The sequence below is a fragment of the Hordeum vulgare genome, chromosome 1H (genome assembly GCF_904849725.1).
Source record: "Hordeum vulgare subsp. vulgare chromosome 1H, MorexV3_pseudomolecules_assembly, whole genome shotgun sequence".
NCBI classification, from domain to species: Eukaryota; Viridiplantae; Streptophyta; class Magnoliopsida; order Poales; family Poaceae; genus Hordeum; species Hordeum vulgare.
The window spans coordinates 511213748-511237127 of NC_058518.1; the positions used below are offsets into that span (position 1 = coordinate 511213748).

Here is a 23380-nt window from a genome sequence, read left to right on the forward strand (position 1 = left end):
ATCTGGAGTTTGGGGACGTCGCGTTCGCTCTAGGGCCTCGGTGGCATGGGTGGGGTGCTGAGCGAAAGCTCCGTGCTTTTGCGCCGGCGACAACGGTGTCGTTTTTTTTCTTGAAGACGTCCCGCATGAGAGAGTTTCGGGTGAAGATTCTTGCCCGATGGAGCTAGATAGCAACAGCGCTCTATACGTATCTAGGTAGCTCATTATACGTATGCAAAGGCTTGATCGAATGGAAGCCAGAAGTGCATGCATGCCTGCCTGCCTGCCTACTTAATTGATTTTGTGTGTTGTGTCGTGCCAGTCTAATTGAATTGAATGGAAGCAGAACAAATGAGGGCTCATGTATCCAACCCCCCCCCCCCCCCCTCTCTCTCTCTCACACACACACACACAAAGCGTACAATACTGGGTACTCCTACGTATGTATATTGAGCCGGCCAGCTGCTTCCTCCCTCCCCCTCTACTTAAAGCAAGAGCCACATCCGATTCCTTCATCCACACACTGCCACTGCCACTGCCACTGCCACAAGTCACAACCAAGTCCGTCCAAGAGAGCGAGCGCCCGCCAGCCATGGCGTTGCCTACCACGTTGAAGCTGCTCCTTGTTCTCGTGGTCGTGGGCTTGGACGCAACCACCACGGCCGCTCCTGGGGTCCTCGGCGGAGGAAAGCACCACCACCACCGCGGCATCCTGAGCACCCCCGTCCGCCGGCTCAAGCCGGACGTGAGGGTCTCCAAGGTGGGCGCCGGCGACGTTGCCACCATCGCTGAGGCGATGGTGCTGGCGGCCAAGCCCAGAGTCAGACAAGAACACTTCATCATCTACGTCATGCAAGGTACGTACGACGAGCACATCCTCGTCCAATCCGAAGATGTCGTGCTGCTGGGCGACGGCATGGGGCGGACAATCATCACGGGGAGGTTATCCAACAAAACCGGTCACATCGTGACAGAGTCTGCCACATTAAGTAAGCACGCGCCACACTAATTAAGTACAGTAGCTCTTTCTCCCTTGGCATATATACTTAATAAATACTACTCTTGCTACTAGCTCTTTCAGAATTTCACTACATGCATGTACAGACTAGGTTTCTTCTTCTTCTTCTTCTCCTCCTTCTCCTTCTCCTTCCCCTTCTTCTCCTTATCCTTATCCTCCTCCTTCTTCTTCTTCTTCTTCTTCTTTGGTAAGACACGTGCACTAACTATTCTTGTCCTTTTTGTTTTTGTTTTTGTTGCAGCTGTGATGGGAGACCGGTTCTTGGCACGCGACGTGACGATCAGGAACACAGCCGGTGACCCGGATGACCATCAAGCCGCAGCTCTCCTCGTCGAGTCGAACCAATCCGTCTTCTACCGCTGCCAAATCCAAGGGTATCAAGACACCCTTATGGCTAAACAATTCCTCCAGTTTTACCGCGAGTGCGAAATATCAGGTACATGAATGCATGGTTTTCAATTCCAGTTTACTAGAAAAGAAAATTCAGCACCAAACGAAATTCGGTAATTCGGCCAAAGGACCGAAATATTCACTTGAGTTTTCGAAAAATATTTGATTTCCAGTGTACTACTGAAATTGTTGAGTCGAAACGTAATATTTCAGCGTCTACTGGAATTGTTGAGTCGAAACGTAATATTTGAGTGTCTACTGAAATTAATAAAATTCAGTGAATTTAATTGAAATCTTACTGAAAATGAAAACAAACCATGAGCAGGTACAATCGATTTCATATTCGGTGACGCGACAGCCGTGTTCCAGGACTGCCTCATCTACGCACGCCGGCCGGTTCTGGGCGAACACGACATCATCACCGCTCAAGGCCGCGAAGCACATCTCGGTGGTTCAGGGTTCGTGCTGCAGAACTGCAACATCACCACAGCGCCCGGGGAGAGTCTTAAGGGCGTGCAGACTTACCTGGGGCGTCCCTGGAAAGATCATGCAACCGTGGTGTACATGTTATGCAGCATCGACGACATCATCCACGCGGACGGGTGGGTGGCTTGGAACAAGGACAAGCCCACGGAACGCGTAAAAGGCGGCGTCAAGCCTGGCCACGAGGACCACATTTTCTATGGCGAATTCGGAAACTACGGCGCCGGCGCCAATGTCGACCACCGCGTCGACTGGCATGGGTTCTATCGCCTCAGCGAGGCACAAGCTAGGCTGTACACGCCGGGGAGGTTCATCCAGGGAGGCGCCTGGCTTCCCCAGACAGGGGTCCCACACTATCTTGGCCTCCGTGATGGTGAGTAGCCTCCCGTGCATCCATCCATCCTACCTGCCTCTGCCTGCTGCTGCCGTTTGAGTTAATTTGAGGAGCAATCTGTTTGTTTCTCTAGTGGAATATCGTGTTATTTGTTGTACCTGTAGTAAGTATAGTGGTAGTAGAGCAGCAGGAGTAGCATGCAGTACTGCATCAGTATTGTACGAGAATGTGTCGAGGAGGATGTGATGGATTCTTCAGCTGTCAGTCGGCCAATTAGCTAGCTTCTGAGCACCATTGGCCCAATAAAGTAACGTAAGAACACTGCATGCATGGGATGGGAGTGGGACCCCCTAGCTAGCTACGAGCTAGGGCAGCAGTCCATAGTAAACTTGTGTTCAGTGTTGTTTGTGCGTGTGATCAGACCTGTGATGTATCCATTGTTGAGCTAGTATTTGTGTTGGTGATGTTTGTGATAAATAATGTGTTTGCTTGTGATGGATTTCTTTCTTTGTACAGTAAATGCAGTGGCGAAGCCACGTTTGTAGCTGTGTAGTCATATGACTACACAGGAAATTGGTAAATCAAGTCACTATAGGCAATGCATATTACAACAAACTACTTCAGGAAGCTGATTACACAAGCTAATGTGACATCACAAATATTGGATCCTGGCACCGCCACTGAGTAAATGCATGCTATTGATTTAATTATTTACTCAAGAAAAAGGAACCAACAGCAAAGGGAACAAAATAATTTTCATGCATGCATCTTGTTTGAAAATACATACACTAGCTAGTCAAGCTCACGCATCTCCTCTGCTAACAAACTAGATGCACTGGTTCCCTGCATAAACAAAAAATAAATAAATCTAGATGCATTGTTTTTTTCTTCTTCTTCTGAAGATCAGATGCATTGGTTCTTGACACCTAAGTATGATCGACCTTTTTTTGTGGGTGAAAGTATGTGCACCTTCATTTTAGAAAGATTGATCCTTATGTGTTGATAATTGTGCACAAGACTATCTCAGTGCTTGGTTTTCAGCAATAGGGCCGGGCCGACAAAATCTGGGGCCCCGTGCGGAACGGAAAAATGAGGCCCTATCTCATAAAAAATATGAACTAACAAGCAATTATAATGTATATATATCTCGTAGAAAAAAATATAATGTATATAATATAATTTCTTACATAAAATTGGACATATAAAAAAGGCAAACCTATGCAACTCCTGATTGCTATTTATTTGAACATCCTCATTCTTTCAGTATTCTTTGAAATAAAATCTTCAATGATATCCTCGTAATCAATCTTCTCCAAGACTTCGCTCTCAAGTGCTATTGTGGCCAAATCATTGAGTCTTTGTTGTGTCATAGTAGTACGCATATATGATTTCAATAGTTTCAATTTAGAAAAACTTCTTTCTGCCGATGCAACTGTCACAGGAATGGTCAACAGAACTCCATGCCGCCTTTATAAGATTTATTAATTAAACTTTGTTCTTTCGCTTTTCTCTTGCGCTTATAGGCACCAGACTGATGTTTTCCCATGATGACTCAAATCTATATTATTGAAACACAAGATTAAAAAGATGAACACGATGAAATTAAAGTTATACAGTAGCATATATTAATTGGAGATCATGCATCAATGTTTGATACTTAGACGAAGTGTCTAACTCACCTAATTTTGGGTCCTGCACGGATGAACTGGGATCGATCCGACGACTGTCGGCGGCGGCCTGAATCGGATCGCGGGGTCGATCTGATGAACAGATGAAGTGATCAGTAATGATGCGAACGACAAAGGCGACGAGCCGATCACAAGCTTTCCCGATGGCCTGCCGGCGCCGGCGCGTATCCTTCAGAGACCAGGCGATGGTGCGTCGTCTACTCGTCTACAGATCGATGGGATCCGTGCGACGTGCGTCGTCTACATAGACCAGGAGACCTGCGCACCAATTACGTACATATATATAGATGTGTTGCATGACAGTACTTGTGTAGATCCGATCACGTTTGGGAGACGGGAGACCTACGCTGCTACGCACCTGATCACGTTTGGGAGACGGGAGATCTACGCTGCTACGCACCTGCCCACTGGCCCAGGTCGCTCGAGGCAAACGGCCCACTGGCCCAAGCGCCCAGCTTGCTCGAGGCGCCACGGCGCGCATCGCCCACGAGTCCACGACCAGGCCACGACATCCAGCGTTTTTTGACTTTTTCTTAATACAACTATATGGTATATGCTATATATATATATATATATATATATATATATATATATATATATATATATATATATATATTGGGGCCCCCCAAAATCGTGGGCCCTGTGCGGGCTGCACATGTGGCACCACTGTGGGCCCGGGCCTGTTCAGCAATGCCGTGCCAGTAATGTATTCCCTTCGTTTTTAAATATAAGTCTTTTTAGATATTTCACTATATATTAAACTACATACGGATGTATGCAGACATATTTTGTAATGTAAGTTCATTCATTTTGCTTCGTATATATTTTGTCCCATGTTGAAATGTTTAAAAGGACTTATATTTAGGAACCAAGGAAGTATACTTGATGCGTGCACGGTGGCCGGCCGTTTGATAACACTTCCACTCCTAATTAACCCAATTAAGGCAAGTACAAAACGCTAACTAACGTTTTCGAAATTATATAAAGATCAATCGATCGAGCATACTAAAAAGTAAGCTAAGCAAGCTTGGGGAGGCCCTTTGAAAGAATGCTCTTTTACAGAATTAATCAATCAAAATGCATGCATGCTGAGAGAATAGCTATTTTTTTGGCAATAAACCACGGAGCAAGTGGAGACAATGAACACATTGTTTGATTTTTTAGACCAATGTTCTCGAAAAACATTACAAATTAGGAATTAAAAATCAGAAAAATACAAACAAAAAGTTGAAACTATTTTCTTAATTTACCATAAAAAATTTGTAAGTGTGTAGAATTCCATTTTTTTTTTGAAAAGCGGGAACGCTATTTGAAACTCCCCGGACATATTTTAATTTTGTGAACACATTTTTCATGGCATTGTATGACCAATTCATGGCACCATACCAAGTTTCTTGGATTTTCAACAAGTTTTGCGAATTTCTTTTGAGTTTTCTTGGTAAAAAAAGGCCGATAAATGGCCGGGCGTGTCGCAGCTTGCATACGAAGTCGTTCATACCTAGCACAGATGCCTACCATTGGCATGCTCACCTGCTCAACAAATTTCGCGTAGAGGCCATATGGTTCCGTTTGACAGCACGGTGTTCCTTCATATCCGTCGAATGAACCCAATTCTTTTGAATTATCTTTTATTTCTAATTCAAGGCATCACTAGTAGAATAAGGGGCTATAGCCCCGGTTTGGTTGGGCCTTTAGCCCCGGTTCACGAACCGGGGCTAACAAAGCGGGCCTAATGCTTCACTGCCTTTTTTTTGAGCACTTTTCAGTGTTTAGGGTTTTGCACTAAATTGGATGGGGCTATTTTGCTGCCCCCTATTTTTCCCATTTATTTGTTTTGGGCACTTTTTAATTCTTGTTTTGCACTAAATTGGATGGTGCATACATAATAATAAAGGAACAACTATATTGCACATCATCGTCACGTATATATTACACCATCTATATTGCACATAGACACGAGTTACATGCACATATGCATCTCTTTTACATTTTAATATTTCATCTGAATTGCATCGACGGGCAATAAATATTCTTCCTTCACATCTAGGACCTCTGCATCTAAGAATCCAACAATTTCCTCTTGAATTGCTCGTACACATTCCTATGGTAAAAGACCGTCCCACAACCGTTCGATCTAATTTAAAGAAGGGGTCAATATATATCAATGAAACCGAACACAATTGACGGTAATAAAATAAAGTTGTGAGTATTGTTTATCGTACTTCAATTTTTTTATGTTCCGATTTTTGCCCGTCTCATGGGTCGTCTGGAGAATGAACTCGCAAACATAGTATCCACATAAATTGTTCTCATGTTCCTGCCTCAAGAACTTTACGAGATTAGAGTTCAATCAAAAACATAATCAAGAATGATAATGGTATTGAAACTAGAATAAAGTGATGCGCGGATCTAGCTAGTAGTTACTTACATCCATTTGTTTAAATGTAAGCTCTGGCTTCTAAACACCCCGACACTTGACGGTGAACCGTTTTCAAGCCCTGGGAATGAATAATGGAGTTCTTTATTAATTACTTGTTATCAGGAAATGAAAGAAAAGTTGTCGATATAGTGCCATAATGATTGAAATTACCTCTGGAGGCATTCCTGCATGCTCGCCCACTCAGCAAGGGGTGTGCGTTTTGGGTTCATGAGTTCTACTAGCACCTCGTCAGGTACAATGATTAACAGAATAAAGTGGAACCTGCGCACGCATAATGAGTCAAATTTACACCTAATAACATCGAGTAAGAGAAAATAGAATGTGTGTATAGTAACACTCACTTGAAGTTGTAAGAAAACAGTATTTCCCTTTTGTTAGCGGAAAACCTTAACCCTTGTACCAAGTTATTCTCTGTCTTGCTGGGATCCAGTGCGAGACTTTTTTCATGAATGAAATATGGGTCAATGAATCCAATATCATATATTCATCCTCTTTTGCATTCGAGAATCTTCATTCTGCAAAACCAATATAGTGATGAGTAAGATTATACATGCAACGTTTGAGCTGAGTAAGACTTAATGACATAAATAAATAATACTTACAAACAATAAGCACCGATGATAGATTTGTCGAGGGCGTCTTGTTTGTATAACTGAAATAATTCGTCGAATTCAATCATTAGCACGCCATCTCTATGCCCAAAATGCTCGTTTTTATATGCACAGTAGATCCAGCTTTGCTGTTCAGCATATGCTCGCATGTACGAGTCATGCAATCTTCGCATTTTTGTTGGTAGCTCGTTAACTAACTCAGGTTTGACGAAAAGAGACCCGTGCCGATACACATATGTTATGTCAGCGAATTCCTACATATGGTTTAAGTACTCATCAATAGACATGCCATGAGCCTTGGCCGCTTCTCCATATAGTGCAACAAACTCCGGATCGATACCAGCTGTTTCATCATTCCTCTGCTCGACCGCAGCCAAAGTTGTCAGAATCGCGATAGCTCTAACACTGGTACACTTTTGTGCTATTTTATCCACTTTGCTGGCTTGGATACCTCTAACACTAGCTTGATGGGTAATGTCCAGCATAAAGCAATCCCTCTCAAGCTAAAGCGGCTTGCCCCTGACCACGAGAGATTTCTCTGGGCATTGAGCATTGTTCAGTCTCGCTCTTTCAACTTGAATATGAGAATGGGAGCTCTCATTCAAGATGCAAATGTCCTGGCTCCTTATGCCGGTACTTGTTTAATGTTTATTCTTCTTTCACCAATTTAACTATTTTCAGTCTGAAAAAAAAACTCTTTTAGTAAATACTTACACTTTCTTATTTGTGTATTTGTATCGGTGAATACTGTATGATTGTTCATTATTTCATAATTCTAGCATATGAATTGGTTTGAAATCGTGGTCACAAAATTTAGAACTGCAAGCCTGAAAGATGACTTACAATTTCTCTTTTCGCTCCAGATATGCTGAATCACTCACCTGATGCTAACTGTTTCCTGCATTGGCGTTTCAAAGATCGAATGCTTGAAGTTATGATTAAGGCGGGGCATGCTATCAAAAAAGGAGATGAGGTACTGTTTAAAGAGTAGACTGTACACAAGCTGCAGATGCACCTTGGCTGCAGAACATTTATTTTGCTTTTCAGAGGACCAATACTTATGCCTTGGTAGAAAAAGGTTTTATAGCACTTGAGAGGGGCAATCCTTGCATTTCAAGATCAATTACTGGCAGATTCATCTGTAGTCTCCCTCTTTGCTTTTTTACACTTCTTCTTCGGTACAACCCCCCAAACACAAGAACGGCTGAGATTAAACGATACCCCTTCGTAACAAAGGGTAGGATTGTCTTTTCCCCGTCCCGACGTACGCGCGTCAGCCCGACGGGTGCCAGCTGATGAAAGGGCGACGTACAGGAGCCCCGTACCCGCGTCGTACCCGCGTCCCAGCCCGCTGCGACGTGGCGACGCCACGTCCGTCTGACCGCGGTCAATCCGTCGGTTCCTGAGACCACGACATTAATTCCGCGTTGCATCGTTAGTTCACGTCGGATCCCGACGCCGCCGCCATTAATCCCGCGCTGCGTCGCCAGTCCGCGTCGGTTCCCGAAGCCGCCGCCATTAACCACCGCGTCGCCAGCTCGACGCGTCGGTTCCCGAAGCCGCCGCCATTAACCACCGCGTCAGCGTCATCAGATGCCGCCGTTAGCCCGTTGGTTCGACGTCTCCCGAGGCGACGCCATTAATGGCGGCCCCGTCGTCAGAGCCCAGTCGCGTCGGTTCCCGAGGCCGTCGCCGCTGGCCCGTTGGTTCGACGGCTCCCGAGGCGACGCGCATTCACTCCAGGGGAGTTACGCCGGCCAGCTGCCCCGTCGCCTCCCCTCCTGTCGCGGCGCTATATATACCCGTCGTCCCGCGGCTCGTCGGCACACCCGTCGCTCCCCTGCTCCCCTTCTCTCCCCCGCTCTTCGTCGTTCAGCCGCAGGTCCCCGTCGCCCCGAAGCTCTCTTCCTCCTTCCCCGTTCTCCGACGACCCGGCGATGGACCATGCCGGCGGCAGCAGCTCCGGCGGCGGCGCGCCGGAGAGCAACGTGTTGGGGAACGTCGCATGGGAAACAAAAATTTTCCTACCCACACGAAGACCTATCATGGTCATGTCCATCTACGAGAGGGGATGAGTGATCTACGTACCCTTGTAGACCGTACAGCAGAAGCGTTAGTGAACGCGGTTGATGTAGTGGAACGTCCTCACGTCCCTCGATCCGCCTCGCGAACAATCCCGCGATCAGTCCCACGATCTAGTACCGAACGGACGGCACCTCCGCGTTCAGCACACGTACAACTCGACGATGATCTCGGCCTTCTTGATCCAGCAAGAGAGACGGAGAGGTAGAAGAGTTCTCCGGCAGCGTGACGGCGCTCCGGAGGTTGGTGATGACCTTGTCTCAGCAGGGCTCCGCCCGAGCTCCGCAGAAACGCGATCTAGAGGAAAAATCGTGGAGGTATGTGGTTGGGCTGCCGTGGAAAAGTCGTCTCAAATCAGCCCTAAAACCTCCGTATATATAGGTGGGAGAGAGGGGACCTTGCCTTGGGCCCCAAGGGGGTCGGCCGAGCCAAGGGGGGAAGGTCCCCCCCCCAAACCGAGTTGGACTTGGTTTGGTGGGTGGGAGTCCTTCCTTCCCTTCCCACCTCCTCCTTTTTTTTTCTTTCTCTTTGATTTTTTCTTCCAATGCGCATAAGGCCCTTTTGGGCTGTCCCACCAGCCCACTAAGGGCTGGTGCGCCACCCTCAAGGCCTATGGGCTTCTCCGGGGTGGGTTGCCCCCCCGGTGAACTCCCGGAACCCATTCGTCATTCCCGATACATTCCCGGTAACTCCGAAAACCTTCCGGTAATCAAATGAGGTCATCCTATATATCAATCTTCATTTCCGGACCATTCCGGAAACCCTCGTGACGTCCGTGATCTCATCCGGGACTCCGAACAACATTCGGTAACCAACCATATAACTCAAATACGCATAAAACAACGTCGAACCTTAAGTGTGCAGACCCTGCGGGTTCGAGAACTATGTTGACATGACCCGAGAGACTCCTCGGTCAATATCCAATAGCGGGACCTGTATGCCCATATTGGATCCTACATATTCTACGAAGAACTTATCGTTTGAACCTCAGTGTCAAGGATTCATATAATCCCGTATGTCATTCCCTTTGTCCTTCATTATGTTACTTGCCCGAGATTCGATCGTTAGTATCCACATACCTATTTCAATCTCGTTTACCGGCAAGTCTCTTTACTCGTTCCGTAATACAAGATCCCGTAACTTACACTAAGTCACATTGCTTGCAAGGCTTGTGTGTGATGTTGTATTACCGAGTGGGCCCTGAGATACCTCTCCGTCACACGGAGTGACAAATCCCAGTCTTGATCCATACTAACTCAACTAACACCTTCGGAGATACCTGTAGAGCATCTTTATAGTCACCCAGTTACGTTGCGACGTTTGATACACACAAAGTATTCCTCCGATGTCAGTGAGTTATATGAGCTCATGGTCATAGGAACAAATACTTGACACGCAGAAAACAGTAGCACCAAAATGACACGATCAACATGCTACGTCTATTAGTTTGGGTCTAGTCCATCACATGATTCTCCTAATGATGTGATCCCGTTATCAAGTGACAACACTTGCCTATGGTCAGGAAACCTTGACCATCTTTGATCAACGAGCTAGTCAACTAGAGGCTTACTAGGGACAGTGTTTTGTCTATGTATCCACACATGCACTGTGTTTCCAATCAATACAATTATAGCATGGATAATAAACGATTATCATAAACTAAGAAATATAATAATAACTAATTTATTATTGCCTCTAGGGCATATTTCCAACAATCTCCCACTTGCACTAGAGTCAATAATCTAGTTCACATCACCATGTGATTTCAACGAATCCAACACCCATATAGTTCTGGGGTCTGGTCACGTCTTGCTCGTGAGAGAGGTTTTAGTCAACGGTTCTGAAACTTTCAGATCCGTGCGTTCTTTACAAATCTTTATGTCATCTTACAGATGCTGCTACTACATGCTATTCGGAAATGCTCCAAATATCTACTCTACTATACGAATCCGTTTCACTACTCATAGTTATTTGGATTAGTGTCAAAGCTTGTATCGACGTAACCCTTTACGACGAACTCTTTAACCACCTCCATAATCGAGAAAAATTCCTTAGTCTATTTAGTTACTAAGGATAACTTTGACCGCTGATCAGTGATTCAATCCTGGATCACTCTGTGTACAGACTTGCTGCAAGGCACACATCAAGTGCGGTACTCAGCATGGCATACTTTAGAGTCTACGACTAAGGCATAGAAGACGACCTTCGTCTATTCTCTTTATTCTGCCGTGGTCGGGTTTTGAGTCTTACTCAAATTCACACCTTACAACGCAACCAAGAACTCCTTCTTTGCTGATCTATTTTGAACTCCTTCAAAAAATTTGTCAAGGCATGCATCTTGTTGAAACTTTCATTAAGCGCTTTCGATCTATCTCCATAGATCTTTGATGCTCAACGTTCAAGTAGCTCAATCCAGGTATTCCTTTGAAAACTCCTTTCAAACAACCTTGTATGCTTTACAGAAATTCTACATTACTTGTGATCCACAATATGTCAACCACATATACTTATCAGAAATTCTATAGTGCTCCCACTCACTTCTTTGGAAATACAAGTTTCTCATAAACCTTGTACAAACCCAAAATCTTTGATCACCTCATCAAAGTGTATATTCCAACTCCGAGATGCTTGCACCAGTCCTTTGAAGGATCACTGGAGCTTGCATACTTGCTAGTATCTTTAGGATCGACAAAACCTCCTGGTTGTATCACATACAATGTTTGCTCAAGGAAACCGTCGAGGAAACAATGTTTTGACATCCTACGTGCAATATTTCATAAATAATGCCGCAACTACTAACATAATTCTAATAGACTTTTAGCATTGCTACGAGTGAGAAAGTCTCATCATAGTCAACTGTTTGAACTTGTCGAAAACATCTTTGCGACATGTCGAGCTTTTCTTAATAGTAACTTATCACCATCGTCGTCTGTCTTCCTTTTAAAGATCCATCCTTACTCAATAGTCCTATGACCATCAAGTAGTTCTTCCAAAGTCTACACTTTGTTTTCATACATGGATCCTCTCTCGGATTTCATGGCTTCCAGCCATTTGTCGGAATCTGGGCCCACCATTGCTTTCTCCATAACTCGTAAGTTCATTGTTGCTCAACAACATGACCTCCAAGACAGGGTTACCGTACCACTCTGCAGTAGTACGCGACCTTGTCAACCTATGAGGCTTGTAGTAACTTGATCCAATGCTAGATGATCACCATCACCAGCTTCCACTTCAATTGGTGTAGGCGCCACAGGAACAATTTCCTGTGCCCTGCTACACACTGGTTGAAGTGATGGTTTAATAACCTCATCAAGTTCTACTACCCTCCCACTCAATTCTTTCGAGAGAAACCTTTCCTCGAGAAAGGATCCGTTTCTAGAAACAAACACTTTGCTTTTGGATCTGAGATAGGAGATGTACCCAACTGTTTTGGATATCCTATGAAGATGCATTTATCCGCTTTGGGTTCGAGCTTATCAGACTGAAACTTTTTCACATAAGTGTCGAAGCCCCAAACTTTCAAGAAACGACAGTTTAGATTTCTCTAAACCTCAGTCTATACTGTGTCATCTCAACGGAAATACGCGGTGCCCTATTTAAAGTGAATGCGGTTGTCTCTAATGCATAACCCATAAACGATAGTGGTAATTCGATAAGAGACATCATAGCATGCACCATACCAAATAGTGCGTGGCTATGACGTTCAGACACATCATCACACTATGATGTTCCAGGTGGCATGAACTGCGAAACAATTTCCACATTATCTTAACTGCGTACCAAAACTTGTAACTCAGATATTCATTTCTATGATCATATCGTAGACAGTTTATCCTCTTGTTACGACGAACTTCACTCTGAAACAGAATTGAACTTTTCAATATTTCAGACTTGTGATTCATTAAGTAAATACTCTTGTATCTACTCAAATCGTCATTGAAGTAAGAACATAATGATATCCACTGCGTGCCTCAGCACCCATTGGACTGCATACATCAAAATGTATCACTTCCAACAAGTTACTATCTTGTTTCATCTCAATGAAAACAAGGCCTTGCTCATGTGGTATGATTTGCATGTCACTAGTGATTCAAAATCAAGTGAGTATAAAGATCCATCAGCATGGAGTCTCTTCATGCAATTGATACTAACATGACTCAAGCGGCAGTGCCACAAGCAAGTGGTACTAACATCATTACCTCGTATCTTTTGGCACCAATATTATGAACATGTGTAACACTACGATCGAGACTCAATAAACCATTGAAGGTGATTATTCAAGCAAATAGAATAACCATTATTCTCTTTAAATGAATAATCGTATTGCAATAAACACGATCCAATCATGTTCATGCTTAACGCAAGCACCAAATAACAATTATTTCGGTTTAACACCAATCCCGATGGTAGAAGGAGCGTGCGACGTTTGATCATATCAACCTTGGAAACACTTCCAACACGTATCGTCACCTCGCCTTTAGCTAGTCTCCGTTTATTCCGTAGCTTTCATTTCGTGTTATTAATTACTTAGCAACCGAACCGGTATCCAATACCCTCATGCTACTTGGAGTACTAGTAAAGTGCACATCAACATCATGCATATCAAATATACTTCTTTCGACTTTTGCCAGCCTTCTTATCTACCAAGTATCTAGAGTTGCTCTGCCTTAGTGACTGTTCCCCTCATTACAGAAGCACTTAGTCTCGGGTTTGGGTTTAATCTTGGGTCTCTTCATTAGTGCAGCAACGGTTTTGCCGTTTCACGAAGTATCCCTTCTAGCCCTTGCCTTTCTTGAAACTTAGTGGTTTTACTAACCATCAACTATTGATGCTCCTTCTTGATTTCTACTTTCGCAGTGTCAAACATCGCGAATCACTCAAGGATCATTGTATCTATCCTTGATATGTTATAGTTCATCACGAAGCTCTCACAGCTTGCTGGCAGTGACTTTGGAGAACCATCACTATCTCATCTGGAAGATTAACTCCCACTTGATTCAAGCGATTGTCGTACTCACACAATCTGAGCACACGCTCAACGATTGAGCTTTTCTCCTTTACTTTGTGGACAAAGAATCTTGTTGGAGGTCTCGTACCTCTTAACAAGGGCATAAGCATGAAATCACAATTTCATCTCTTTAGAACATCACTTATGTTCTGTGACGTTTCAAAACGTTTTCGACGCCTTGCTTCTAAGCCATTAAGTATTTTGCACTGAACTATCGTGTAGTCATCAGAAACGTGTATGTCGGATGTTCACAGCATCCATAGATGACGCTCGAGGTGCAGCACACCGAGTGGTGCATTTAAGGACATAAGCCTTCTGCGCAGCAACGAGGACAATCCTCGGTTTTACAGACTTAGTCTGCAAAATTTGCTACTTTCAACTTTCAACTAAATTTTCTCTAGGAACATATAAAAAACAGTAGAGCTATAGCGCAAGCTACATCGTAATTCGCAAAGACCATTAGACTATGTTCATGACAATTAGTTCAATTAATCATATTACTTAAGAACTCCCACTCAAAAAGTACATCTCTCTAGTCATTTGAGTGGTACATGATCCAAATCCACTATCTTAAGTCCAATCATCATGTGAGTCGAGAATAGTTTCAGTGGTAAGCATCTCTATGCTAATCATATCAACTATACGATTCATGTTCGACCTTTCGGTCTCATGTGTTCTGAGGCCATGTCTGCACATGCTAGGCTCGTCAAGCTTAACCCGAGTGTTCCGCGTGTGCAACTGTTTTGCACCCGTTGTATGTGAACGTTGAGTCTATCACACCCGATCATCACGTGGTGTCTCGAAACGAAGAACTGTCGCAACGGTGCACAGTCGGGGAGAACACAATTTCGTCTTGAAATTTTAGTGAGAGATCACCTCATAATGCTACCGTCGTTCTATGCAAGATAAGGTGCATAAAGGATTAACATCACATGCAATTCATAAGTGACATGATATGGCCATCATCACGTGCTTCTTGATCTTCATCACCAAAGCACCGGCACGATCTTCTTGTCACCGGCGTCACACCATGATCTCCATCAACGTGTCGCCATCGGGGTTGTCGTGCTACTCATGCTATTACTACTAAAGCAACATCCTAGCAAAATAGTAAACGCATCTGCAAGCACAAACGTTAGTTTAAAGACAACCCTATGGCTCCTGCCGGTTGCCGTACCATCAACGTGCAAGTCGATATTATCTATTACAACATGATCATCTCATACATCCAATATATCACATCACATTGTTGGCCATATCACATCACAAGCATACCCTGCAAAAACAAGTTGGACGTCCTCTAATTTTGTAGTTGCATGTTTTACGTGGTAACCATGGGTATCTAGTAGGATCGCATCTTACTTACGCAAACACCACAACGGAGATATATGAGTTGCTATTTAACCTCATCCAAGGACCTCCTCGGTCAAATCCGATTCAACTAAAGTTGGAGAAACCCACACTTGCCAGTCATCTTTGAGCAATGGGGTTACTCGTAGCGATGAAACTAGTCTCTCGTAAGCGTACGAGTAATGCCGGTCCAAGCCGCTTCAATCCAACAATACCGCGGAATCAAGAAAAGACTAAGGACGGCAGCAAAACGCACATCACCACCCACAAAAACTTTTGTGTTCTACTCGAGAAGACATCTACGCATGAACCTAGCTCATGATGCCACTGTTGGGGAACATCGCATGGGAAACAAAAATTTTCCTACGCACACGAAGACCTATCATGGTGATGTCCATCTACGAGAGGGGATGAGTGATCTACGTACCCTTGTAGACCGTACAGCAGAAGCGTTAGTGAACGCGGTTGATGTAGTGGAACGTCCTCACGTCCCTTGATCCGCCCCGCGAACAATCCCGCGATCAGTCCCACGATCTAGTACCGAACGGACGGCACCTTCGCGTTCAGCACACGTACAACTCGACGATGATCTAGGCCTTCTTGATCTAGCAAGAGAGACGGAGAGGTAGAAGAGTTCTCCGGCAGCGTGACAGCGCTCCGGAGGTTGGTGATGACCTTGTCTCAGCAGGGCTCCGCCCGAGCTCCGCAGAAACGCGATCTAGAGGAAAAACCATGGAGGTATGTGGTCGGGCTGCCGTGGAAAAGTCGTCTCAAATCAGCCCTAAAACCTCCGTATATATAGGTGGGAGAGAGGGGACCTTGCCTTGGGGCTCAAGGAGCCCCAAGGGGGTCGGCCGAGCCAAGGGGGGAAGGTCTCCCCCCCCCCAAACCGAGTTGGACTTGGTTTGGTGGGTGGGAGTCCTTCCTTCCCTTCCCACCTCCTCCTTTTTTTCATTCTCTTTGATTTTTTCTTCCAATGCGCATAGGGCCCTTTTGGGCTGTCCCACCAGCCCACTAAGGGCTGGTGCGCAACCCTCAAGGCCTATGGGCTTCCCCGGGGTGGGTTGCCCCCCCGGTGAACTCCCGGAACCCATTCGTCATTCCCGGTACATTCCCGGTAACTGTGAAAACCTTCCGGTAATCAAATGAGGTCATCCTATATATCAATCTTCATTTCCGGACCATTCCGGAAACCCTCGTGACGTCCATGATCTCATCCGGGACTCCGAACAACATTCGGTAACCAACCATATAACTCAAATACGCATAAAACAACGTCGAACCTTAAGTGTGCAGACCCTGCGGGTTCGAGAACTATGTTGACATGACCCGAGAGACTCCTCGGTCAATATCCAATAGAGGGACCTGGATGCCCATATTGGATCCTACATATTCTACGAAGAACTTATCGTTTGAACCTCAGTGTCAAGGATTCATATAATCCCGTATGTCATTCCCTTTGTCCTTTGGTATGTTACTTGCCTGAGATTCAATCGTTAGTATCTGCATACCTATTTCAATCTCGTTTACCGGCAAGTCTCTTTACTCGTTCCGTAATACAAGATCCCGTAACTTACACTAAGTCACATTGCTTGCAAGGCTTGTGTGTGATGTTGTATTACCGAGTGGGCCCTGAGATACCTCTCCGTCACACGGAGTGACAAATCCCAGTCTTGATCCATACTAACTCAACTAACACCTTCGGAGATACCTGTAGAGCATCTTTATAGTCACCCAGTTACGTTGCGACGATTGATACACACAAAGTATTCCTCCGGTGTCGGTGAGTTATATGATCTCATGGTCATAGGAACAAATACTTGACACGCAGAAAACAGTAGCAACAAAATGACACGATCAACATGCTACGTCTATTAGTTTGGGTCTAGTCCATCACATGATTCTCCTAATGATGTGATCCCGTTATCAAGTGACAACACTTGCCTATGGTCAGGAAACCTTGACCATCTTTGATCAACGAGCTAGTCAACTAGAGGCTTACTAGGGACATTGTTTTGTCTATGTATCCACACATGCACTGTGTTTCCAATCAATACAATTATAGCATGGATAATAAACGATTATCATGAACTAAGAAATATAATAATAACTAATTTATTATTGCCTCTAGGGCATATTTCCAACACAACGGGCCCCAAAGCCTCGACAAGCCGTTGACGCAGGAGTTGTTCAACTTCGGCCTCCTCGTCCCGTCGGGCTGCCGCCTTGCAAAACCTTGGAGGATTTGCAAGGACGGCTATCCGACGCTGACCAACCCCGCGACGCCGGAGCAGCTCCGGGTCCACCCGGGTGGCTGCTACAACACCCACGGCCGGCACGCCTTCTGGGACGGGAAAAACTACAACGACGTCATCAGGCGTTGTCGGTAGGCGGCGGCAGTGGCGAGGGCGTCCCGCGTCGCCGTCGGGCGGCGATCCCCCACCCACCTCCGGCGGCCCCGGTGGCGGCCCCGGCTATCCCGGCGGAGTACGAGGTGCCGCCGGAGCAGTTCATCCTCCGCGAGGACGGCGACCCCGATGACTTGCCGGGGCTACTCGTCGCCCTGAGGGCGTCGCAGGCGACTGCGACAGCGGCGGCGAGGGAAGAGGCGGAGATCGCGGCGGCGGTCCAGGCGACGGCGGCAGCGGCGGCAAACCCGCCGCCTGACGACGACGTCGACTGGGACGCCCTCGCCAACAGCTCCGACGACGACGACGACGACGACGGTGCGGTGGACGGGCCCACCGTCATCTACCTCGACTCCGATTAGATTAGGATTTTTATAATTAGTAATGTTTAATTAAATTTTATTTTTAGTTTTTTAATTATGTTCGAATGTAATCGGGAACTATGAAATTTTATCTAAGTTTATTATGAATCTAAATTCATTGTTTACATTGTTATTATTATTATTATTATTTATTTGAAATATTTAAATTGTTTACATTAATTAACTAAATATTTAAATTTACAAAAATAAAAAAAAACAAAAATAAATAACTTATAATATTTCTTAAACGATATAAACATTCATGAAATTATATTAAGACGTAAAAAAATTCTTAAACGATATAAACATTCATGAAATTATTTTAAATAAGTTTTTTAAATAATATATAAATAACTTATAATCTTTCTTAAACATGAAGTACATGCATGCATTCATGAAATTCACCCAACTTTTGCCGGCACCTCAGAATGGAGATGCAATGATGCCACGCAAAATTTCAACGAAATCGGAGACCAAACGCACGTTGCGTCACGTCCGGCATCTGTTTGTGCCGGTTTTTGAATGGAAATTCATAAAAAAAGCACCGATTGTCAGAAAATTCTAAAATTTGACGTGCCGCCTTGTGAAGTTCATCGTGAAGCGTGGAAAAAAAAATGAAATTTTTTCATGAAGGATAGTTGCAAGAAGGCGTTGTATCACCCCTTCCGTCCATACCGACGCCCATGGGTTGCACATGAAGTACATGCATGCATTCATGAAATTCATCCAACTTTTGACGGCACCTGAGAATGGACATGCAATGATTCCATGCAAAATTTCAACGAAATCGGAGACCAAACGCACGTTGCGTCACGTCCGACATCTGTTTGTACCGGTTTTTGAATGAAAATTCATAAAAAAAAGCACGGATTATCAGAAAATTCTAAAATTTGACGTGCCGCCTTGTGAAGTTCATCGTGAAGCGTGAAAAGAAAATGAAATTTTTTCATGAAGGGTAGTTGCAAGATGACGTTGTAGCACCACTTCCGTCCATACCGACACCCATGGCTTGCACATGAAGTACATGCATGAATTCATGAAATTCACCAAACTTTTGTCGGCACCTGAGAATGGACATGCAATGATGCCATGCAAAATTTCAACGAAATCGGAGACCAAACGCACGTTGCGTCACGTCCGGCATCTGTTTGTGCCGGTTTTTGAATGAAAATTCATAGAAAAAGCACGGATTGTGAGAAAATTCTAAAATTTGACGTGCCGCCTTGTGAAGTTCATCGTGAAACGTGAAAAAAATGAATTTTTTTCATGAAAGGGACTTGCAAATTCATATGGAAATATTTCATGTAGGAGACTTGCAAATATTCATATGGAAAAAAAATAAAAAAATACACCCGACGTCGTGATATTGTTTTCCCACGACGGCGGGGACTAGCGACGTTGCATACCCTAGCCACAACGACGTGATCTCGCCGCCGCCGCGCCCCTACGCCTCGCTCTGCACCCGACGTGGTCTCTCCACCCCCCGACGCCTAGCCGTACGCCGACGTGATCTCGCCGCCCTCCATCCCTCGCGACGCCGCGCCATCACAACTCTGTCACCGTGGCCGTCGCCCGTCCGTTCGCGCATCGCCGTCCATCACCGTCACCATCCGTCCGCCGTCGGTCGTCCGTCCGTCCGCCGTCGTTCTTCACCGTCCGTCGCTGTCGGCATTGACCGTACGTCAGTGCGTCGCCGCGGCCTTCACTGTTCGTCCGTCCGTTCTTCGTTCATCGACATTATAATTGGGTAAGTATGTTTATAATGTTCATGTTATTATTGAAATATCAAGTAAATTGCATCGTACGTGACAAATTGTTTAAATTATGAAGGATGGAAATCGACGGTGTGATTCCATGTTCTGTTGAGAAGTGGGTTAGTCTTGTTGATAAACTTTCAGCAAGTCAAAAATTTACGTTTTATGAGACGGATTTGCAAGGCATGTTACAAATGCCGTCCGTTAAGATGCGTGAATTTTTTACTTCACTTTTTGATCCAAGGCTACAATCGGCATAACAAAAAATTCATGGTTCAAGAGTCAGCTGGTAGTAAAGGCCTTATTTCAATAGGGCATGATGATGTGTTATCTATTTTTGGATTGAAAAATCAAGGAGTTGATGTAGTTGGTTTTATTAGAATAGAAGGAAAAAAAAGTATGAAAAGAATACCAACTAATTTTGTGGACACAAAAAAGGGTAAGATCATGATTGATGATCTTATCAATAAAATTGTGAAGAATGATAACACGGATGATGACTTTGTCCGAATGACGTTTCTAGTTTTGTTGGGAACAGTAATCGCACCAGTCTCCCATGAATATATTCCGAAGGAATATTATGCCTTAGTTAAGGACAAAAGGATGATAAGTAAGTTCAACTGGAACGATTTTACTTTCAAATTCTTTCTATCGGAGATTGGAAAGGTTCTAGAGGATGGCCGTGTGAGGGAATGGCCACATGGAAACCTTGCCTTTTTGCAGGTATGTATTATTCGATTTATTACTCACGTATAATACAACCGTAGTATGATATATATTATTTAAATTATTTGGTGTATTGCAGTATGCCTATTGGGAGAAAGTACAACCAATTATAGGTCCAAAATATGATCCGTTGTCACTTATGAGCCCCTTGATGAGGAACTGGACGGAACCTGTCGCGGAGAAAAGAGACAAATACGACTATGATTATGGTCGTGGTGTTGGAATGGTAATCCATATTCTCTAAATTTATTTTTTAATGTTACATTTCCATGGTTTGACTTATTGTCTAAATTAGATGTATAATTATGGATCTCTAATTATTGTTTTTGTAGATTGATGACAATATTACATATGAGTATAGTGTGAAAAAAATTGCTCAAGAACAAGCTGAAAAAATAATAAAAAATCAAGTACTAAAAAATCTACTATTAGTGGAAAGAAGAAAGAGAGCAACACATCAGAGGCTTCCGCGAGTAATGTTATGGACCACATTTGGCATGAGCTGAAGGAAATACGCAAGGAAATGCATCGCTTGCGAGAGTTATGCGCACGGGTAACGACGCAACACTATTTTACTATCGTGCATAATGTATTTCATTGACTTAAATAACTCTTGTTAATAAATATTTTTTTTAGAGGATGATTGAGAAAATGAACAAAACCGGTGTGTTCTATAGAACCGGTAACATAGAGAAAGAAGAAGAGAATCTATATAGTGACATTAATGAATCTACAAATGATGGTGCATTTGGTCATAAAGAGTTTGTTTATCAGTCTGATTAGGACAACTATCGCACACCTTCTCAAGGTAAAATTAATAAGCAAAAGGACGATGACGAAGGTAATGTACCTTATTATTGCACTCCAGAATATCTGAATAGTTTCAAGGGTGATTGGAGTGATCCTATCGAAGTACCTGAGGTATCACATGAGAAGGCGGTCACGTCTTTAGATACAAATGAAATTTCATCACATGAATCGGGTCATTACAATGGAGTAGATGAGCAAGTGGAAAAGGGGATTGTCAAACGTAAACGCACTGCATCAAGAGCCATAAAGTCTCCTTTTGTTGTTGTTAAACCCATCAAGCGTGCAAAACTTTCTGCCAAAGCGAGTAAGATTGTTATGAATCAATATTATTTTCGTAGAACAAAGTTTATTGTAGAGTTACGCTTACTAATTTTAATTTGTGATTTGCAGAATTGTTTAATAAAGTAGATGGTAAGAAAAGTAGTGCTCACGTCGATGTAATAAAATCGAGTGTTATGTTTGTACGCGCATGTGAACGCTCAAAGAAACATAAAGCTACACAAATTTTCAATGATGGTGTGACCGACGCTTTGACTGCAGAGAGAGCTTGTTAGATTCTGAACCGCCAATGGATAAGCGGCGATGTAAGTTATTCATATTTTTAACATTATATTTGACAACAAAGTACAATTATTACATTTGTTATATTATTTTCAGGTTATGAATGCATACTCATCTTTTTTGTTGAAGGAAGCTAAAGACGAACGTTACATAATACCTACTTGGAGGGTGACGTGGCTGCTTGAATATAGAAAGGATAAGAATGTAAACGGTAATGAGTATCAAAAAGTGTCAAATTCTAATGAACCCGTAAATAGGTGTATGAACGAGTATTTCAAAGCACCTAAGGTATGTTCTTGTGGTTGTAATGTATACAAATAATGCACTACTATTAAAAATGTTGCATTGATCTAGTTAATATTTTCTTTTTTTCTTTATGCAGACTTATATGGCTCTCAACAAGGATAACACCCATTGGATTACGGTCGTCATGCATAAGAAAAAGGAGGAGTTCTAGGTTCTAGACTCGTTGATGGGAAAAGAACTTGACAGTACAACTAGAAAACTCGTTGAGGACTTGGTATGTTTTAATACATATTTGCATTGTGGAACCATTGTGTGTTTACATTATTTATTGAAAGTTTCTTGTGTTTTATTGCTATTTTTAGAGAAGAGAAATTGGAACAGATATTGCACAAGCAAATGCAACCGGATCTGTGCAGTATTCGGATGTATCCACATGGCCTATTAAAACCTACGACATGCCTCAACAAGAAGATGGGTGGTGTATGTAGTTGAATATAACGTTGATGTATTATATGTGTGTGATGCATAATTATTTATTGTTAATTACATGTATCAGGAACTCATGTGGATTATTTGTTCTTCATTGCTTTAAAAATTGGAATGGCGATACATGGGATCGATCTTTTTCACAGGTACAAAACTAATATTAGTACTATTTACTATGAACATTTATAGTGGACTAAAATAATTTGTTTGCTGCTTTGCACAGATCAATTGATGGTTCGAGGGAGCTAATGATAGGGCAATTGATTTTTGCTTTGAAGAACACACTCGGGGAAATTAAAGATAAAGTTATTAGGATTGCAAGGAGAAAGAAATAGATGACATCAGAGGAGATTCATGCGTGTTTGAGTTTACTACGGGAGTAGATGATTTTATCATATTTTGTGTTTAAACATTTTATACGTAATAATAATTATACAGTTTTAGTAATATATAAATATTACGCTTTGTTGTTGAAAATTCTATCAACTGTGCTAGGTTCTGGTGCATACAGTCGACGCGACGTTTTCTGCGTTCGCGTGGCGTCGGGACATGCAGTCGGCGCGACGGGTTTAGGCCGAAAAACGACGGGGTCAACGGCCCCCGCGTGATGTCGGCGCATGCAGTCCCGGCGACGTCTTTTTTTT

The 23380-nt window shown here is 43.6% G+C and overlaps 1 protein-coding gene and 1 pseudogene across 1 annotated transcript; both read left to right on the forward strand.

Moving 5' to 3' along the window:
• Positions 1–512: 512 nt before the first annotated feature.
• Positions 513–2643, forward strand: LOC123452261 (probable pectinesterase 56). Its single transcript, XM_045128893.1, has 3 exons — positions 513–968; positions 1239–1433; positions 1713–2643. Exons 1-3 carry the CDS (start codon positions 572–574, stop codon positions 2249–2251), a joined length of 1131 nt encoding a protein of 376 aa, XP_044984828.1. The 5' UTR covers positions 513–571; the 3' UTR covers positions 2252–2643.
• Positions 2644–20417: 17774 nt separating this feature from the next.
• On the forward strand, positions 20418–23071 carry LOC123402942 (annotated as a pseudogene).
• The last annotated feature ends 309 nt before the right edge of the window (positions 23072–23380 follow it).